We start from the raw sequence: 19823 nt of genomic DNA, 5'->3' as shown, positions 1-19823 counted from the left end.
AAGAAAGCTGAGCTTCCCAAAGTGGCTGGTCCAGAATAACCTCTGCTTGTTCACCTTGAAGTAACCTACTGAGCATTTCTCAGTAAAATCCCATGAGATTAGGAAGGCTCTCTGTATGATTTGTACTCCAGGAAACAGGAGTGCCAGTGTCATGGTTGTGGCTTTGTATGCATTGAAAGGTGGAGTTTTTTAACAGTGCATAAAACCCTCTGGCCAACTGGAGCAGTGCTGGATTAAACCTTAACAGTGCTTGGAAACCTCACAGGCAATTGAGTCTTCTTCTTCAACTCCTGTCTTCAGTCCTTGTCTTTCCTGAGCAAGGCATTAGATGGGTCATTGTTCTTCTCCTGTGAGTATTCATAGCTCTTCCCTGTGTCCTCTGGTTTGCTGAAATGGTTTTGGAAGGATTGACCACTGAAGCATACATTGAGGAGCAGTCAAATATGTCTTTAGGCCTTTTCCACACCCTAATTTTCAGCCTTTTCCTCCTCTAGCCCCCGTTGAGAGTCAGCTTTTGAGTTTGTCTCTGTACACCAGGAAAACTCTGCTGAATGCATCCTCACTGCTGGTGGTGATAATGAATGCTGTTTCCTGGGAGAAGTTTTGATAACTGAAGCAGGATTTTTAGTGATAACTCTCTAAACAACTTCTTCCTGACGCTTCAAAACCAAGGGAAATACTGACTTTGTTGCCAATACTTTAATTTGAGGGACATCTTCCATGCCTGGGAATGTCAAGCAAGTCCTGAAAGTACTTAATAGGGATTTGATTGCTCTGTTCAGAGTAGAGGTGTATTTTGAACATATCTGCTCTCCGGCCTATTGCTTGTATTATAATAGCTCAAGAAAAGGTAAGGAGAAGAAATATCCAAGGAAAACTACTTAGTTAGACTGAATGCTGAAGCCTGTTTCTTATTTTAGGTAAGGATATGTCTCTTTAAACCTGTAATTATGCATTAATGTGTAATTGGCACCTGAACACATGGTTATAATTCTGTTAAGGCAATCATTGCCAGTCTAGCCTGAAGTACAAGCAAATCAAACCACTATTGAAATCTGCATTATTTTTGAGTTATTTGTAGGTTTTTTACCTGGGTAGTCCTGGTCTGTTGTTCTAGAATTGAAAGCAGCTGACATTGGATCTCATGAGCAACAGGAGCAAAAGGGGAAAACATCTGAACTTGTTTCTTCTTCACTCCCTTTATTAACTCAGAGGTTGGAACATTCAAAAAGAAAACTGTAAATGGTATGAATTAATTTAAAATTTATAATATAAATTGATTCTCATTGGTGCTGCCTATGGTATGCTTGGTCATGTGGCTGTAGAAACTTCCTGTGCAATAGCTGTCAAAGGGGAAATGTTTCCCTTTGGGCCAGCATGGTTCAAGTAGTCATGTAAACTTTGTCTCCTGCAGCTCTGAATCTGTTCCTGTCTGCTAGAAACCCACACATAAGCAAGTCTGGCCCTATTCCATCATGTTAGAAGAATACTTATGAGCAGCTATTTGATGGGCCTTTTAAAAGCAAAAGGACTTTTAGAAGCTGTAATAATTTGGTTTAAAATTTGATGGACATAGCATTACTTTTTCATCTAGTGGTGAAAATGACTAATATAAAAATTAATTTGTCCTTCTTACCAGTGTTTCTTCTTGTCTTAAACTACCCTGATTCAAAATTCCAGTATCAGATCCTGTTGGAAGGAAGCTGTAATCAAGAACAGCCTGGCTTTGGCTTTCTTGAAGCAAGATGGTTGCTGCAAGTCTGGCTTCTCTGAAGACTGATGGCAAACCAGCATGCACATAATCATCTGTTCTAGCTGAGTGCTCAGACACTCGTTGCAAAGATTGCCTTTGCAAGGTGGCAAAAAGGGCAGGATGAGGAGAGGTCCAGCAGGAGCTGGGTCAGTGATGACTTTTCTGTTGTACAGCCTGGAAACTTCTGATATTTCTTTGGGCAGCTGCCATCTGATTTGGGAGCTTTTGGAATTTTCCCATTGCACAGCAGACTCCTCCCTCTCTCCATCCCTGAGTGAGGGTCTTATAATCAAAGAGCATATCTGGCACAGAATAGGTACTCCGAGGAAGACAAAGAATAGCTAAGACTCTCAAAAGTGATTACTTTTTTCTCATTCATAAAGGAATGTAAAATATGAGCTAATAAACTTCGTGCCTTTCAAGTCTTCAGGGCAAAAGGGTGGAGGCTGCTCTGCCTTGGAAGCAGTGGATGGGTAGGCGTATGCTGCTGGGTAATAAATGCAGACTTTACTAGCATATTAGCTCTCCTTTAGAAGAGGCAAATTAATGTTGGAAGGAGAAAAAGGCTGGTTATTGGTAATAACTCTTTCTCTGGATATTTTGTCCTCTTTCCCTTCCTGTTTAGCTCTGATTTCTGGGGCTCAGTCGGTATGTTGCAGTACCAGAAGATGTGAGGTAACATGATTCTGCTCACAGGTTCTCTCACTACTGATGAGAAGAAAACAAAATGCCTTTATGTTCATGTGGCTTGGCATGTAGTTCCAGAAGTGGTTCTGGGGAGCTTTTCTGCAGAGAACCAGCAAGCATGCTGGCAAGAGATACTTCTTATTTTTAAATTCCATTCTCTGGTTATTCATATTAACATTGCTGCTATTGCTCTATGATGCAAGGCCAGTTAGTCATAGAATTTGCCCCATAAGGTAATTGAAATAAAATTAAATTGGCACCAAACTTAAAACTTTAAAATAGGCCATATTGATTTGTTCTGTGTATGATCAGCGTTCAGTTGCTGGAAGGCAGAGCAGACCTGGGCCTGGGGAGATGGAGGCATGTTTGCATGAGGTGGAATAGAAACCCAGGCCCTCCAGGGCATGCTTGCTTTGTGACTTTGCAGCTCAGACACTTATCACTGTCCTTTTAATGCTGAATTTGTCCCACAAGTGAAGAACAAGTTCCCAAGAACTTCGCCAAGGAGTCTAATTACCCTTCTGTGAGATTAGGATATCCAGAACCTGCAGATTTCTGCTGCTTTTTGTACAGTTCTTTTGGATAAGGAGCTTCTTGGATTAATTGGCTCCAGTTGCTGCTTAGTTTGAAGGTCCTGAGACACTTGGAAAGTGCATGCTGTCCTTTAGAGGTCTGGATCTCCCCAGTGTTTCCCACTAGAACATTTTTTTAATGTTTTAAGAAGCAGTGAAAGGCATCCTTGGAGCTAACATAACTGGATTTCTTCCCTGCCTAAAGAATGCAGAACATTCCTTTCCAGCCAAAGGGAAATTGTGCCATACTTTGAGACAAAAGAAGTAAACATGAAACAGAGTTTTATTTTCTTTATCTGGGAAGTGTTGGGCCTTTAGCTCAGATTTAGCATATTGCAATCAGGAGTAGTGTCTTCTACAGTCACCAAGAAGGTTTTAAAAGTAGTCTGGTTAAGAAACAGAAGGATGTTAAAAAAACAGCCATGTAACTGGTTATCTCTGTAAAGTCACTTGGTCTTCCTTCTTAAAACTGGAAACAGAGTGAATTAAAAGTGAATGAAGAGAAAATATATTGAAGTGGGGATACTGATTCATTAGGGGTAGTTTACTCTTCTGGACACAGTATGATACCACTTATAAACCAACTGAATGAAGGAACTGAAAAAAGATGGTTGGTTCAGTAATCTGGGATTTAAGATGATGTAACTGCAGGGTAAATTTGGGCTGGAGTACCCTTCAATGTCAGTCATGAAGAGTCTTGAGTGGTATGAACCCCTCTTTTATTTAATAAAGTCTTTAGCAGTGCAAAAAACTTCCAGGCTTGTCTTGACATGTCTTGTTTCCCTACTGCAAAAGCTGCCAATAGTATCTGCTATTCCCTGAACAGTTGCTGATGAAATGTAAGCTCTGATGGCCCTGCAGAAAGCAAAGCCCAGGTTGAGTTTGTTGTACACTTACTATCTTACCTGTAGACATGACCCTTGTATGGAGCTGCAAAAAGCTTTCCTTAATGAGTTTTGCAGCCTACAAGAAAACACTGAAGCAGTTTGCGAAACCTAAGATGAGCAACTTAAAATTCCTACCAATTAAACATGTAGAATTGGGTTCCTTTTTGTGGGTTTAACTGTCAGAAATCAGTTTAAAGGCAGGCTTTGTTGGCAGGAAAATTCTGGGCTGCAATTGTGGGCAAGTTGGCCCGTTCTGTGGTTTTTTTCATGCAGTTTTCCAAGAGTCTTACCTCTAGAAAATACTAATGGCCCAGTTATGCAGCCAACAGACTGAGCAATTTGAATCAGTAATGAGCCATTAGTGTGAGTCAGTAATTAGGCTGAGCGGTAAAGGGCGAACACTCTCCTCAGGCAAACCCAAGTGAAGGAGGCTTGTGCTGATGAAAACAAATGGAGCTGCTCGTACCTGGGGACCTGGAAACTTTGTCTGCTGGTGGTAAGAAGTCAGGTGCAGCTGGCCCTAATTCACCTGTCCTCAGCTTGAGGGAGAGAGCCTCCACAGGGCCTCAGATGTCTCACAGAAGATAGATAATACCTGGACAAAAAACAAGGTGAAATGTGACTTAAACATCAGACCGGGACTTTGGTCTTTGCCTTCTCCAGATCTTTCTGGATTCAACTAGGTACTGATCAAATGTGAAACACCACTGTGCTGTTACACAAATCGAGCTTCAGCTGTGTCTCCAGCCTCATAAACGCTGAGAAAATGCTGTGATGCCTTAAGCAGTTTGTGGAGAATACAGGAGAAAAAGAGAAATACTGCATGGCCTTCATCAGTAAGATGAAGTAAATACAAGTTTACCGAAGCAATATGAAGTCAACTGATTGTTCTAGTTGGTGAACACCATCTTATGTTTAATTTATTGCAGAACATTAGCAGGTAGCAAGTCTGCAGTGCTCCCCAAACAATTCATCTAGATTCCTTACATTAAGTGTATATATTTAAATAAAAAATAGATGCTAATTTAGAAATCCAGATGAAGGAGAATTTTCATGCAAGTATCATTTTCTGAACTGTTTAACTTCATCGTGTAATATTCCTAGACCAGGACTGATGTGTTTGTCAGATATTTTGTGGGTAAAATATGCACGTGTGCTGAAAATGTGCACAAACAATTTGATGCTTTTGGATAGAGCTGGGTGTGTAGTGTAGCTCCTTGGAATATTACATGTACCATGTATATGTAATAATCTGCTTCCTGAAAGCAACTGATTTGCTATGTGTGTGTGCTACAAGAGTGCTGCAAGTCCTTCAGATGTGCAAAAGCTTGATTTGTTCTACCACACACTGATGGTGACAGTTTCTCAGTCGACCCTGTTAAAATCTTACGGAGTTAGGAAACAATCTATGGGAGAAACATACACATGTGATTCTTTGCATGAAACTAGGATAAAAGTTCAGTGGACTGAGAATTTATGGGGCGAGGTTAGTGTAACAAAAACTGTCCTGCAATAGCTCAAGTGGGCTGTGAGCAAAATTTCTGTAGATGGAATTTGTAGCACATAAGATTTTGGTTAGCTCATATAAATATTTCCAAGCAAAATTAGCGGTGGAATTGAAGTTTGCTTCCCTATTATATGAATAGTTCTGTAAAAAATTCTGTTAACTTAATCAGTAGGTTTGCCAGCTTGTAAATAGTCAGAATTCTTTCTGGTTCCTGTTGCTATCTCTATACTGTATATCATCTACAAAATTATTTATTAAATTCTAGTTAAATGTAACTCTAGAAAGCAAGTCAATTTCACAGGTATGGTAGACTTAGTTTGCCAACATGACAAATTTTATTGGATAGCAAGAACCCAGCTTTTAAATTGGAATTATGATCAATTTTTTGAGAACAGAGGAATGTAATTTTACAATACTGTGTATATTGGATCACTTTCCCAGAGCAGAGCAATATTCTAAAAAGCACTTAGATATATCACATGAAGCAAACAGACTTTTGAAATATTAAGGTCTAGAAGTAAAACCTCAAATTTGTTACATAAACAGTAGAACTAAAAACAATCCCTTTGGTTCCCCACATCACTGCCATGTCTGAAATTGTTTAGTTTTCATCAAGACTTTTTTGTGGGCCTCAGAACATATGTATCAAATTTGAGACTGAAGAAAGTTTCATTGGCAAGTATAAAAAGGTAAATTCTGTTTTAAAGTGTATTTTGTTTGATACAATGCAAGAATTCTGCTTTCATCTATAAAGTAGCAGTTCCAATTGGTAGCTTAGTCTATATAATATGACTTAATAAAATTGTAGTTTACAAGTGTTATTATAGCAATCTACAGACAACTCCTGTCTGTAATGTCTTAAGAACAGCTGTAAAGGTTTTTAAATTATTAAGTCATAGTATTGAGCAACCTGGTGAGTAGATCTAATAAGTCGACTAACAATTGATTAAACAACATCTGTTAAGGTATTATTAACTGTTTATGTGCTATACATGGATTTCTGGTATCTGATCATTACAGCTTGCATAGAAATAGAATAAATTTGGGGTCTGTCAGCTGGTTTTGTTGTTAAAATACTTTTCTCCTGTTCTCTTTTTAAAGAATTGTTGACATTATTATTCTCATGCTGTATAGAATCTAGACATCTGAATGTTAGTGTTGTTTTCTTTCATTACTCAGAGTAATGCACCAGGAAATACGTTTTGTCATGGTGCAGGTGTTTGGTCAAGGGGCTGGAAGTACTTTCCTTTCAACTCCTTTGCCCCTTAAGCTCTGTCAAAGTTTCTCTATGAGAGAGAGAAATTGTGATGGGAAAGTTTGAATGCATGCAGACCATGTGTGCCCTTAAATAAGGTGGGGAGAAGCTGGAGAGACAACCCCAATGTTTGTTCAAGTTTCTGAGATGGCACCTAGGGGAATTAAAGCTTCTTTACAACAGATCTATCTGGAATAATAGCTTTCCTCTGTGTGCTCATCTGGACTTTGGTTCCATGTTGACAGCAAGGGAGCTGTACTGCAAAATCCTTTGATAAAGGCTAAGGATGGGAGAAGTCTTCCCACAGACTGAATTTTTCTGGGCTGTGTCCATGTCTTTCACTATGTGTTCCTGTGCTCAGCTTGGTGCTCAGTTTCTGATGCGACCTTTAGGTGCTGCAGCAAAGCAATTTGTGTAAGGACTTGACAGGTTTCATCTTGACTGTTCAGCTTCTCACAAATATGTCATTAAATGAGATGATTCTTAAAATCAGTTGTCTCTGGTTCATTTTGAACAATGCATCTGTAGATGTCTGGCAGTCTGTAACTTGAGGATTGACCTTCACCTTAAAATAAAAATATTTTAATGTTGAGAATGTGTTGTCACTTACACTCTGTGTACACTAAGATGCTTTATTCTGTACATACACATTTCCTTCTGAAACGCATTAGATCCTTTGGAGGTACTTCCAGCAGTACTGTTACCATATCTGGTTCCCTCTGTTCTTCATTCCTTCCCTCGTAGAGAAGAACTGTTCCTTTGGTTTCATAATCAGATAGAAAACCTCCTTTATACAAAATTCAGATCCTGGGGTGAAAAAGCTGGGGCTATGTAGTTAGAGAGCAAAGTTGTGCTCACTCACTAAAGCGCTGACACTCCTCTTTAATGATCCAGGGAGGAAAAAAACCTGTGGAAACAAGCAGTTAAAAAACATATATTCCCCCCCTCCCCTTTTTCTTGATTTTCACACATGCAATACAGATATAACAGTGAGGTATCCATTCTCTTTGCCTGCAAGGAAATGAAAAGGCGTATTGTAAGCCCAAGGCTAGTCTGGTTGTCAGCCAGGAATTAGTGCTCTAAAGGAGAGAGGGGCTGGCGAGAGAAGAAGCTGGAAATGAGGAGCTAGAAGGGGGAAAGTACACTCTGAGATAGGTTGAGTGCACATGGCTAGGGGTGGAAGGGGTCTCGTGCTTCCTTAGTATGCAGGTGTTGGGAGAAAGGAAGGCAGCTTATACACAGGCATGTGTCTGGGGGAGCAGGGTCAAAAATTTAGACTATTTACTTAATCCCTTGGAAAGGCTTTTTTCTCTTCTGTTTTCTTTTTGTGTTTAACAGACTGCTTTACAGGGGACACGTGTGGTAATTAACACATGCAGCTGTAGGGCTTCAGCCATATGTCTGAATTTCAAATGGCCATTGATCTGGCAAATTTGCTGCCGTCTCCAACCCCCCACTTATAGGCCTTGAAGATGTGGGAGAATTTATAGAGTCTTTACCTTGAAGAGACTAGAGCTGGAAGGAGAGGAGTGAAAGGGAATGTGAGTGATATTGGGGAGAGAAGGAAGAAAGAGTGGCATTGTAATCACACCCTTCCATGCCCCTTGCCCCAACTCACTGTATCTTGTCAGGTAGCTTCTGAAATGTTTCCAAAGCTAGGGATCTTGTTATTACTATAAAAAGCTTGCATAACAATTGTTAATTTTTTTTTCCTTGTTCAGCAAAGCAATCCAAGATCAGAATCACAATGTTCTTGTGGGCATTTCAGATGTGCTCCCTTTCCCATAGCTGCAGATATCTGGGCTCTTGCACAGCCTAGAACTGACAAGGTGGTAGTTGATTGTGGACTTTGAGCAGCCTTTCAGGAGACATAGTTGAGGAGGACGTGTCTCTTGGGCTGTGTGGAAACAGAGAATACTTCACATCAAAGCAGAGGCTTCTGAAAAAAAAAAAAGTGATATATTGTAGGTAGAATAAAACCAGAGAGGCTAAACTAAACAATCATAAGGTGGTTGTTTCTTTTGCCAGCAGTGATCAGGCAGCTGTTGACAGTGCTATAGAGCTTTTTGCAAACTTTCTTCAAAGTTTAGGGCAATGTCAAGTGCTAAAAATCTTGCTATGAGATATGGTGCCTTAAGCAAAATATTTCTTTGTGTGGAAGCTTTTTTTCTCCCTGTTTTATTTCAAATGTCACTCAAGGCAGTGAGCCAAATGGAAGATGGTTCAAAATTAAGATACTGTAGCTTAAAATTCTGCAGTATCTATAATACTTGTAGTGTTTACAGGGTGAGATAAAAATGACTTCTTCTACCGAGTATGAAGCTATAAAAAAGTTAAGCATCTCTTCCTCTACTTCTCCTCCTTCAATGTATTTTTAAACAGTCTCAGTGCTAGCTATTGCTGATTTCTTGATCTCATCACTCGCTCTACAGTGTAAGTAATGCTGACACTTTGGAGGTGTTTCTGCTTTGGATTAGGGAAAAAAAAAAAAAAGCCACCAACAAACATTCCTAACAGTCTATACTCCAGCTTTTGCTGACTGTGGTTTGCCCAGCCTGTATAATATTGCTACTCTGTTTCTCTGTGTTGTGCCTCTTCTCTCCAGTTTCCCTGTGAAGCTTTGTGCGAGGACTGTCTGGACCAGCTGTGTATTACATTGCCCCTTCTAACTCACCTCCCTTTTCTCAATTTATCACTACAGACAGTACTCCTTCTTGGAACAAGATGGCCTAAATCCCTTCTATGGATTGGCAATAACTTTTCCAGATAATTTGGTTGTAGCCTATATTGATATGCACCTGGATACAGTTTTTATTACGTGGATAAAGAGCCTAATTCTTCTTTATTCAGTGTTTATTACAGATTATTCCCTTTCAGTTGTTAATCTCCCTGAAGAATAAGGTTATTTCAATTCTTCCTCTCATCCTCATTACCTTGATCCTTTTCTTTAGAAAAAAAAAGAGGAAGTGCTGGATTTACAGCTGTATAATTGCCAGGTTGTATTTACCACAGCAAAGCTTTTCTATGCCATTTGACCTGTGAAGGTGTCTGCTGGTCAAAATAAGCCTTGGAGACTGTTTTGAAACTGAGTGCCATCCCTACAGCCAGCTGCCATTGGTACTTGGTAAATATGTCATCATTTTTCAACAAATGTCATGATTTTTGGTAACAGGTAGTTTTTGGTGCTGTGTGTTATGACCAGAGCAAAAAATCATTTAGTCCCCCTGATTCTTTTAGTTGTCTCCATTTCCCCTCAGGTACGTGTCTCAGTAGGGAGATGACATTGGATGCTTGAAGGACTGCTTAAGTACACAGCTGAATGAAAAATACTCTGCTCCCATTGGGAGCCCCTTTCTGCAGCCTGTATGTGCTTTTTAGTTTTGAAGGCATTCCAATAGCCTTCCCAGGTGTTGTTGTAGCTGACTTTTTACACACTGGAATTGTTGCTGGTACATGAGGAGAGGAGCCACTCTCCGTGGTGGTCGAAATTCGTTTCTTTAGCTGTGCAGAACATTGCTAGCAGCTGTGAAACATCAGTCTGCAATGACAGGCAGGCTGAGATCCTGTCTGAAAACTTACCAGATGACGGAAGCTGAGCCTGGAAGCTGAGCCGGGACTCTGAGCTTTGTTCCCCTTCTCCTTTCTCAACAAGTAGTTGAACTAGAGTGTTCTAAATATTCTTACATTGCTCGTGGGGATGGGCTCATAGCTTGTCTGTTGCTAGATATCATGTTCTGAAATTATCTTTATTATTATTGTGACATAAACATACAAGTCAATATATGGCACTTACATGTAGCATTTCTAGGCAAGCTGTTCTGTGGGGCTAATGGACTCTAGTCCAAAGAGGGATTTTAGTGTTGTCCCTGCTGCTGCATAGCTTATTTCAGAAGATACATGAACAAAGTGAAGGAATGAATTCTGAAACCATAGGATTGAGAATATAGTCATCTTTCAAGGTAAAAGTATTGTGTAGCTTATAGAGTCATTTAAAAAAAAAAGGGGTGGGGGGGGCTGAATTTCGATTTTTAATTCAGCAAAGTAGCCAGAACAGCAGTTGGATAGAAAAATGCAGCAATATGCAGTACTTTGCCTATGATGGAAGGGAGGAATTAAGCTCAAAGGGAAAAGGGCTTGAATCTGATAGAATGGGAATGGTAGATTAAGAAAAATTACTTGTATTTTAGCAGCTCCCTCAAGAGCCTTTGAATGGATATGCAGGTTCTTTTAATTTTTTTTCTTTGTTTTCCTCCTTCTGTCAATTTGAGCCACTCTGGGAGTAAATTAAAGGTTTTTTTACTTAAATCAAGGCAATTAAAATCACTGGCCATCTAGTTGTCATTCTTTTTGAGACAGTGACATAACTGGAGGCTTGGTTCTGTAGGTCAGAGCTGATAACAAGAGCATGTATTTCTGAGTCACAGGATGATTTCTGTCTATCTTGAGGAGTAAAACTGCTGCTGAGATTGTTACAGGAAGGTGAGAATAAGTTTCTGAAAGTGGGAGAGGGCACAGCTGGGACAATGTCTTCACAGCTTGACAGTGATTCCACAGTGATCAAAAATAAAGCTTTTTGTGCAAACTTAAACTGAAGATGGTCTCAAAAGTAACCTGACCTTTATGCTTGCTTCACCTTTTTAACAGATAAGGTTCAAATCTGACCATACACATTTATTTTTCCTATTACTTCCAAATATTTGAAGAGATCTGTTTTACCTTTTGGGAAGGAGTTTGGCTGTGATGTCTGAAAACTGTAAAATAAGGTAAATCTATGCACAGTGACACGTCTTCTCCTTTTAAACTTCCTTGCATTTGACCTCAGAAATGCTCTGATAACCAAACTAAAATCTGCTCGTGCTTCTTTAACCCATATCTTATGTACAAATTGCTTTTATAGAGAAGATCATCTCTATGCTGGAGTTTGGCCCAAAAATGAACTGAGAATTCTAGTTCTAAACAAGAGAAATGTGTACAGGTTCCTTACTCTGAGTTACATCTGTGCTCAGGCGACCTGTGGGATACTGCTGCTTCTTGTCCAAAACTCTTAAGCCTGCAAAATCGGTTAAGACTGTGGTTTACTGTTTACAATTTGGAGAGAAATTGGCTGTAAATCAAGAAATTTTATTTCACAGATTTTGAGGTTTTGAATCCCTCACTTATTGCTCGCTAGAACAAAAGAGAGATCACACAAACTTGTGGCTCCCTGCTGTCCTCCTAAGTTAGTTGATTGCACTATATTGGGGATTTTAGCTTGAGAAAGGGGAGAGGAGAGGGTGAGTCTCAAGTTTGAATTAGGTGAGTGCTCTTAAATAATGGCTTTAATAATCTTAAGGTAGGTAGCTTGTCTTCTGCTTGGAAGCATGCCCATACACTTGAGAAAGATGTTCTTTGGAAGGCAACATTTGTGTGTGTTAAAACAACAACTTTTCACAAGTAGTGAAGCAAATTTACATGACGAGCAAGTTTACTAACAGCTCAGCTTAATTCTCTGATCTTTATAGCTGCTGCTTGTTCAAGTGACATGTAGTGTCTCTGCACTGACACCAAAGTCCCTAGGAGTTTTGCCATCGAGGTGGTAAAGTATAATGGCTCAGTTTTCAACTGCCTTGTCTTCCATGCAGCAGTGCTAGGAAGTTATTTTTTTCTCCCCAGAAAGATTTGCACAACTTACAGAAGAGAGTCAGGTATTCTAAGTGGTAATTACTGCAAGGGCTTGGTTCAACCTGCAAAGTTCAAATCTGAATCTGGATCTGAACTTTCCCAGAGGCAGGGGGTGGCTTTGGACATTGTATTGGTTTGACCTATTATAGTGCAAGCTCTGAAATGCAGGTCCAAATGTGGGCTGGGATTTTGTATCTTCCCAAGTGTGAGACATTAAGGGTCACTTTTGCATGACACACAGTTGAAATAATATAAAACTGGATCTCATGTTGGGGAAAGTGTCTACACTGTTATGTTTGAAGGGTAATACCTTGCTATGTGTTTATTTTTCAAAAGAAGCTGTTTAAGAATGAGAGGCTAGAGGGGAGGTTTCTTTTGGCTAATTACTGTAGAACTGCCTTTAGAACTTATGCAGTAAATAAGGACTTTGGATTTTAGAGAGATTCTGTCTGAATCTCAAGATTCAATAGTTTTAAAGCCACTGAACCCCGGAGACTAGAGCATTGCTATTAATGAGTGCTACTCCAGACCGCTTTTGACACATTTGCTTTTGAAGGACCAGGCCCAGGAAGAGGGAGCTCTTTGTTTGTGGTCAGAATAAACTCATTGTACACCCAGACAATTAACTCTTCAATCGACTTGCCAGCCTCTGTAAAGCACTCCACTCCCCTCTCTGTCTACCTCCAGTTCTATTCAGACACTTAAGCACACCAGTGTTTTTTGTTTATTATTCTGAAAAAGTCCTTCACAAGAATAGTCGAAGCAGATCAACATTGTCCTCCCAGCAGCATTTATCTCCGCCTGGCAGTGAGTGTGTCAATCAGGAATCAAAAAGCCAAACAGAGGAGGCTTTGAATTGTGTCACAGGGGTCAGAGTTACTTCCAGCTGTCTGTGCATGGGATAGGCTTTCTTGCGGGGCAAAGAATTGTGCTGCCAAACAAACACTGAGTACATTGGACCACAAAGTCCTTGGGGCTTGAGTGGCTTTTTTCATGTTGATGCACCTGCGAGGGAGATGAGAGAAGGAAGTGGGGGGAACTAATGCCTTCCAGAAGGCATGGGGAAAGGCTCCTTATCCTATCTGGTTGATATCTGGAATGCAGTGCTGAAGTAAAGGCTGCCTGCTTCCATATGGCATACAGAATAGTTGACACAGGAAGAGAAAAATTACTGCAGTGTCAGTGCAAATCAACCTTTGCAGTTAAGAGCTCATTAAGCTCCACATAGCCCTTACATGTTTAGCACTTAGGCACATTTCCCCCTTTTTAAGCAAAACTTTACTTGCCTGTATCCAAGTGTTTGGGGGTTGTTATATCCAAATGCAGCACATTGCTGCTGTTTCTTAAAATTAAACAAATAAAGAGTGAGAACGTGGCTTTTGCTGATTTGGTTTAAAAAGTTGGGTTTTTTTTCTTAACACCAGTGGGATCTCCATGCATAGAAGTGGTTGGACTTGATGATCTTAGAGATCTTTTTCAACCTAAATGATTCTATGGACAGGAGTGTGAAAACTTGGCAGGGAAGTCTATCTGCACTTGTGTGTTTCCATTTCAGCTGCTTGCAAAAACTTATCTTGATTGGCCGGATTGTAAGATTTTTTTTTTTGTGTGAATGATAACTTTCTGCACTTATATTGGCAATACATGTCTGTACATAAAAGTTGCATAGACTATTATATTAATTATGACTTGCTGAAATTGTTTCATTTAATGTAGGGAAGGATTGTGGCTAAGGCAATGATTTGCTCCTCTCCTGCAATACTAGAAGGGACATGTATTTTTGTCTAAGACCCCATGTAGTGCAAAACACAAGTTGGTGGTTTTTTTGTTTTTTTTTTTTGTTTGTTTGTTTAATACTTAAAATATCCTGGATCTGGGGGTAATACATAGAAATATCAAAGTCAAAACTTTGACAAAATTCAAGATTCAGGGAACTGCATGGAATACAAGGAGCCTAATTGTCTTGGCAGGTCTTTGTTTGTCTGGCTGGAGTTACTAAAGCCACAGTAATATTAGAGTATGTGTGACTTAAGACCCTCAGCAGTACTGAAGCTGGGAAAGCCCTTCTCCTTTGCTGTTGGCTTGACAGATTTGCTAAAGGTGGACTTTGCTGCATCGAACAGGACCTGCTAAGAGTTGACTCATTGTCCTGGCTCTCTGTGCTCTAAGTTGCCTATTTAGCTTCAGCTGTGCTCTCTAATGACTCAGCCAAAACCAGATGGTGCTAAGTGAAGGCACCACTTGATACTGGAAGAAGGCTGCCTCTTCCCAGAGCAGAGCTATGCACTTAAAATTGTCATCTGCTTATTCTATCAGTCTGACTCAAATCTGGGAACCACTGATGTTCCAGTTACAGACTTACAAAAAACGCTAGTTTTTGTATAAAGCCTGGATTATTGACTCCATAAACACCTGTGCTCTTCAAAATGGAAGAAATGTTTGCAGATTGCCTCAAGGATTCCAGTCAGAACACATTAGCCTCGCACATTACATCTCCTACCCAGGAAAAATATACTCACTGCACAAGTCATCTGATTACTTGCATCATCACATTAGCAGATTAAGACCTATATGCTTCTTTAGCAACATCAACCTTCAGTACAGAACTTTTATCTCCTAACTTTTCCCCTTTCTACAGCTTCCATTAGGTGGCTTGAGTTGAGAAGGGTAATTCACAGCAGCAGGCAGTTACTTCACATTTTTCCATAGTAATTAATGCTTTTTTATGTCAAGGAGTTTACTTTTCTCCTGCCATAATTTAAGTTACTCATGGCCTTAGTGCTTGTCATTCAGAATAAAATGATCACTTTAACAGGTGTCCTTTGCATGAACTGGATCTCCTTCTCCCTCAACCCCAGTGTACAGTGCAGTCATTGCAGATGTGGATGCATGGGGAGGGGTGTTCTAGTGAGAGCATGAAGAGTTCTTGCCCAGCACTAATAGTAGATCAGGACGTGCAAGTAATTGTCCCTGTTTTGAGTCATTGTCAGTCAAATGGAATAAAAACTGTTCTTGCTTATGAACTTCTGACAGTAGTAGAGCAAGGGGAATTCTGGTTTATATCCAAGGTATCTTAATGTGAAAATGGCCTGGGGAGTCTCATTTAGACCTGCCTGTTTCACTCTTATCCTGTGGCAAGATAAAAATACCATCTTAAAGTTGACAGCAGTTAAGCCAGAAAAATCTGCTTAACTTTTGAAAATGTACCCTAGGAAAAGGACACTTCCTGGAGGAGTTTTACAGCTTTAAAATGTCCCATGAGCAGGTATTCTGCTGAGTGATACTGTCTGTAGTCAGTGGTCTTGGAAAAAGAAAGTGGGTATTCATGCTGGGTTGTAAAACTTAGCAGTGAACTCCTTCTCAAGGCTCTGAAAATATCCTGCAACCAAGGGATGTGGTTCTGAATTACATGAGTTCGTGATCTGGAAGCATTGCTATCTAGAGGGATTAGGAAGTAACACTTGATCTCTTTAATCTCTGTGACATGCTGAGTATAAGGAACTATTGCAGTGGCATGCCTCTGTTGAAAGCCTGGAATTTAACAGCTCTTTGAAGAAAGGAAGAGACTGTACCCAGTGAACAAACTTCATTACCTTTGTTCCCAAAGTAACAGTATTCTGTACTTCTCATAGAATATCACAGGAGACCTTAGGGCTCTGGAATAGTTCAGGGTTTTGTTCTACATTGAAATATTTATTTAAGGAATACAAAATGTTTTCTTCAAAACTTTCAGGTATGTAAAATAGAACTTTTGCCTTGTTTGTGAGGAGCAAACAGGCCAGTGGAACAAATGTTCAGTGTGACAAATGGAGTATTGAGCGAGAGGAAAAATCAAATAAGAGCAGGCGAGTAGTAGGGTGTTTTTTCTGTCGAAAGGGAAAAGCAGTCAAACTTGACATAAGCTAATTTGGAACCTGAGACTTACTGAGAATTCTCCAGTTTCAGAAGAAAATTTGGTAGTTTCAGAGTAAGAAGCTGCCAGCTGGGAAGTGAGCATGGTGTTTTTAATGAAGTGCAATTTTTGTCTTCTATGTGACTATTTTATGACCTTTAAAAAATAATCAGAAATATCTCTAGCTTTTGATTTTTGAAATATGGTGAATGTAATTACAGGGTTCTTGTCTATTGCATTTTTTCTTGTATGTGTGATGAAAGCACTGTACTTGCTTGAACAACAGGAGAGTAATTCTACTTCTCTCTATTTGCAAAACCCTTAATACTGTGCTGGGTGCTGCTACAATGTGGACTTAGTGACAATTTGGCCTTAGTAATACATTAAGGAAATGACTGTGTAATTCATTGAGCCATTTTACTGAGACTATCTTAAACAGTAGCTTTGAACTGAGGGGTTTGTTTAATGCTCTCCAGTAGCTTAATGGCTAACTTCATACAAAGGCTGCTGCAAAATTCTGTTTCTTCAAGAAGAATGTATTTGACAGATTGTAATTGCTTCTGTGTTCCTTGCACATACATGAATGTGAAAGAATGCCCCTGAACCTGGAACATCCTGTGTTCTGCCAGATTTCAAATAATGATTTGAATCAAGTGCTGTGGCTCAGATCCACTTCTAATTCTCCCCCATTGTTGGCTTCCAGGTTGCTGCTTTAAATCTGAAAAGCAATTCTGTGATTACTTGGTGCAGAAGCATTCGTGAGAGCAATAAGAAGAAACTTATTATTGCACTGGTCTTTTTAAACATCAGGTCGCTTCCTATTTTGTATAACTTAAGAATTATTCACCTTTCTAGTTGTTCTATGAGTGTCTTCAGCAGTTTTGGGTTGGTTTCTCACTCTGTACAGCCTGGCGTGCTAATTACATTCTGTTCACTGCTTTGTTACAGTGTAAAATGCCATCCTAAATAAATAACAAGCCATAGCTGTGGCTCTTGCAGTCTTGCAGAAGCAGAGCAACCTATTTTAACATAAAAACTGAAGATCTGCTATTTACTTCTATCCAAAGAGCCTTTAAAGGGCAAAACCCCCCTCCTTGTAATTTAAGCAATATTTAGGAATTTTTTCCAAGTCAGTTGCTCAGACTTTAAAAAAAAATACTGCTTATCCAGGTTACTGTTAATGCCCAATAACAGGAAAGCTCAGAACAAGAGCTGGCTGAAGAATGGTAAGTATTTTTTTTCCAAGTATTTTTTGTTACACTTGCAGTTTAGCATAAAACCAAATTCAGTGATGAAGAGGGAATTGACAACAGGGTATCTCTCTCATTTCTGTCAATGTCCTTTACTTCAGTGGATCTCTGAGGTTGAAATGGAATTATCAGCATGTTTTTGCTTTCTGTGAACTAGACTACTTTGTATGAAAATGCATAAAATAAATGAACTGTGTTCAAGCTTTTCCTCCCTTTAAAACTGAAAATACTGGTGTGGGTGGAAAAAGTCTACAAGCTTCTGTTTTCCATCTCTGCCCTTCCTCTTCCAATGGTCTCTTACTTTTGTAAATGGAGCTGATATAAGAGAAGGCTAAGGGCAGTTATTGTTTCCTCTAGGAAGGACTGTCCAATGTACATTTTCTCCAAAGAGTGTTTGCTCTGTGCATCTGATGGTCATGGAGATAGAGGCAAGCCTGGCTTTCCTGGCATGGACTCCTCCCTTTAACAGATTTTCATGCTGCAACTTTACATTTTAGGTTACTGCCACTTTGCTGCCTAGTGTCATTCTTGCCAATAACACATGCAGAGAACAGTTACTAGAAATAGAAGGGTTTAAGTCACTGTATTTCAAATAGGGAAAAAAAGCCCAATTCTAGGTGTAGTAGGCTGACCTAGGTGCTTAGTAGCCTATGTGCTAGGCATCCACCAAAGCTGCTTTATCACTCTGCTGTGGAACTGGATAGGGGAGAAAATATATCAAAGGTTTTTGAGTTGAGATAAGGTCCAGGAGAGATCACTCACCAAATACTATAGTGGGCAAAACAGACTCAATAAACCTAAACCTAATGTAAGAGAAATTATTTTTCCACAATTTTGCCATTGGAAGCCATTGCCACCACATTGCAATTAGAGAACACCTTGATGCAGTCGTTGTGGAAAAAAAAAAGTTTGCTATTGACTATTCCTTTCTAACAGCTCTGCAGTAAATGCTGGTGCCAATTCTACACAGGTAAGTTTCAGAAGAAGAATTTTTCTTTTGAACAAAAGGAATGAGGAGAAAGACACAATAGGACAGCAATCCACAGAACCTTTGCTGTCTTGGGAAATGGCCTGTGTAAAACTAAACTGACCTGAAAGTAAAAAGGCAATTAATTGCCTTCTGGGGAGACTACTAGGTGATAAACACTAGTGGTTTGTGGGGAGAGGGGGGAGGCTTATTAATTGTATCAAAAGGGCTTGATGCATATTTTATGTAAAATGTTCTTGCTTTTAGCTTAAAATGATTTTGTTCTGTCTGTCTTCTCTCTCTTCCGGACTTGGCCGGGCCATGTACAAATCCCAATCATTCAACAGTACTGGAGAGTAGATAGTATTTACCTCAATAATGGTAGTTTCTTTTCGATTCTTTCTAACCCTCAATTCAGATGATGGTTCGAAGCCAACGCCTACCATGGAAACCCAGCCTGTTTTCGATGGAGAAGGTAAGAACTTCCCTTAAAATAACAACCAAAAAAGCTACTTCCCTCTGCTTTTTCTCTAGGATTTATGTTTCAAATGCCTTCTTTATCCTGCAAAGCAGACAAGCCAGTGAATCTCATAAGTTATCCAAATTTTAGAGTGCCCTTGGGACCTCGGACGTTTTCCCTAATCCTTTTACATCCTCCCCACTTTTCTGGAATCCAACAATAACACCAGTTGATCAGACTCCTGGTGTAATCTTGGAAGAAAATTGTATCCCAGCAAGTAGAAATAAGGTGCATCAAATCAGAAGTGGCCACTTGCTTTAGACTGTCCTTACCCCCGTTACTGTCTCCACTCTCATGATATTAATACTGGGAGTTTCATAACCTCTGCAGTGTGTTACAGCTTCACAAAAGGAAGGGTAATGCTAAACCACAGCTTGTGAATGTTGACTTGGAAGAAAATTGCTGGGAGGTTTCTTTATTTAGCAGATGCTTTCATTGACGCACATACTATTTAAGCAAATGAAGTCATTGTCCTGGGCCCACTTAATTCATGGCCCACCCAGGCAGTTTCCTTCTCAAATAGGCACTCTTGCAATTGTATTATTTTGGAGAGGGTATGTAGGACCTTAGTCTATTGGAAGCCTTTAAACAAGGATAAAATTGCTGTCATCACAGAGGGTTCAAGCCTTTTACACATACAAACATAAATACGAGTGGGAATAGAGCTCCTTTGGTAGTGAATGGGCCTGATAGCAGCTGCTTATATCTTGCATATTGCTTGGAGGTGGTGCCTGTTTTCTGCAGGTTTAAACCCACAACCATTATAGTGAAGCTATGGGCTGAAGTATGAACCACTCTGTGGCCCATCAGAAACTATGGAGCACAAGGCAGTGAAGGAAAGCCTATGCATTTCCAGAGGGGAGTGCTGTACT

The 19823-nt window shown here is 39.8% G+C and overlaps 1 protein-coding gene across 5 annotated transcripts in view; it reads left to right on the top strand.

The window, feature by feature from the left end:
* The window catches only part of SMOC1 (SPARC related modular calcium binding 1), a 128881-nt gene that overhangs the window by 62365 nt on the left and 46693 nt on the right, over positions 1-19823 (top strand). For 4 of the 5 annotated variants that reach the window (XM_088167077.1, XM_088167076.1, XM_088167075.1 and 1 more), the window contains exon 6: positions 18817-18906. In XM_088167077.1, coding sequence (XP_088023203.1) covers positions 18817-18906 — 90 coding nt within the window. The remainder of the gene's footprint in view (positions 1-18816; positions 18907-19823) is intronic. The other variant, XM_014869209.2, reaches the window with a different exon arrangement.

The sequence above is a fragment of the Sturnus vulgaris genome, chromosome 6, assembly GCF_052056855.1.
Source record: "Sturnus vulgaris isolate bStuVul1 chromosome 6, bStuVul1.hap1, whole genome shotgun sequence".
Lineage (NCBI taxonomy): Eukaryota > Metazoa > Chordata > Aves > Passeriformes > Sturnidae > Sturnus > Sturnus vulgaris.
The sequence above is the reverse complement of the archived record's forward strand: the minus strand, read 5'-3'. Positions and strand labels throughout refer to the sequence as shown.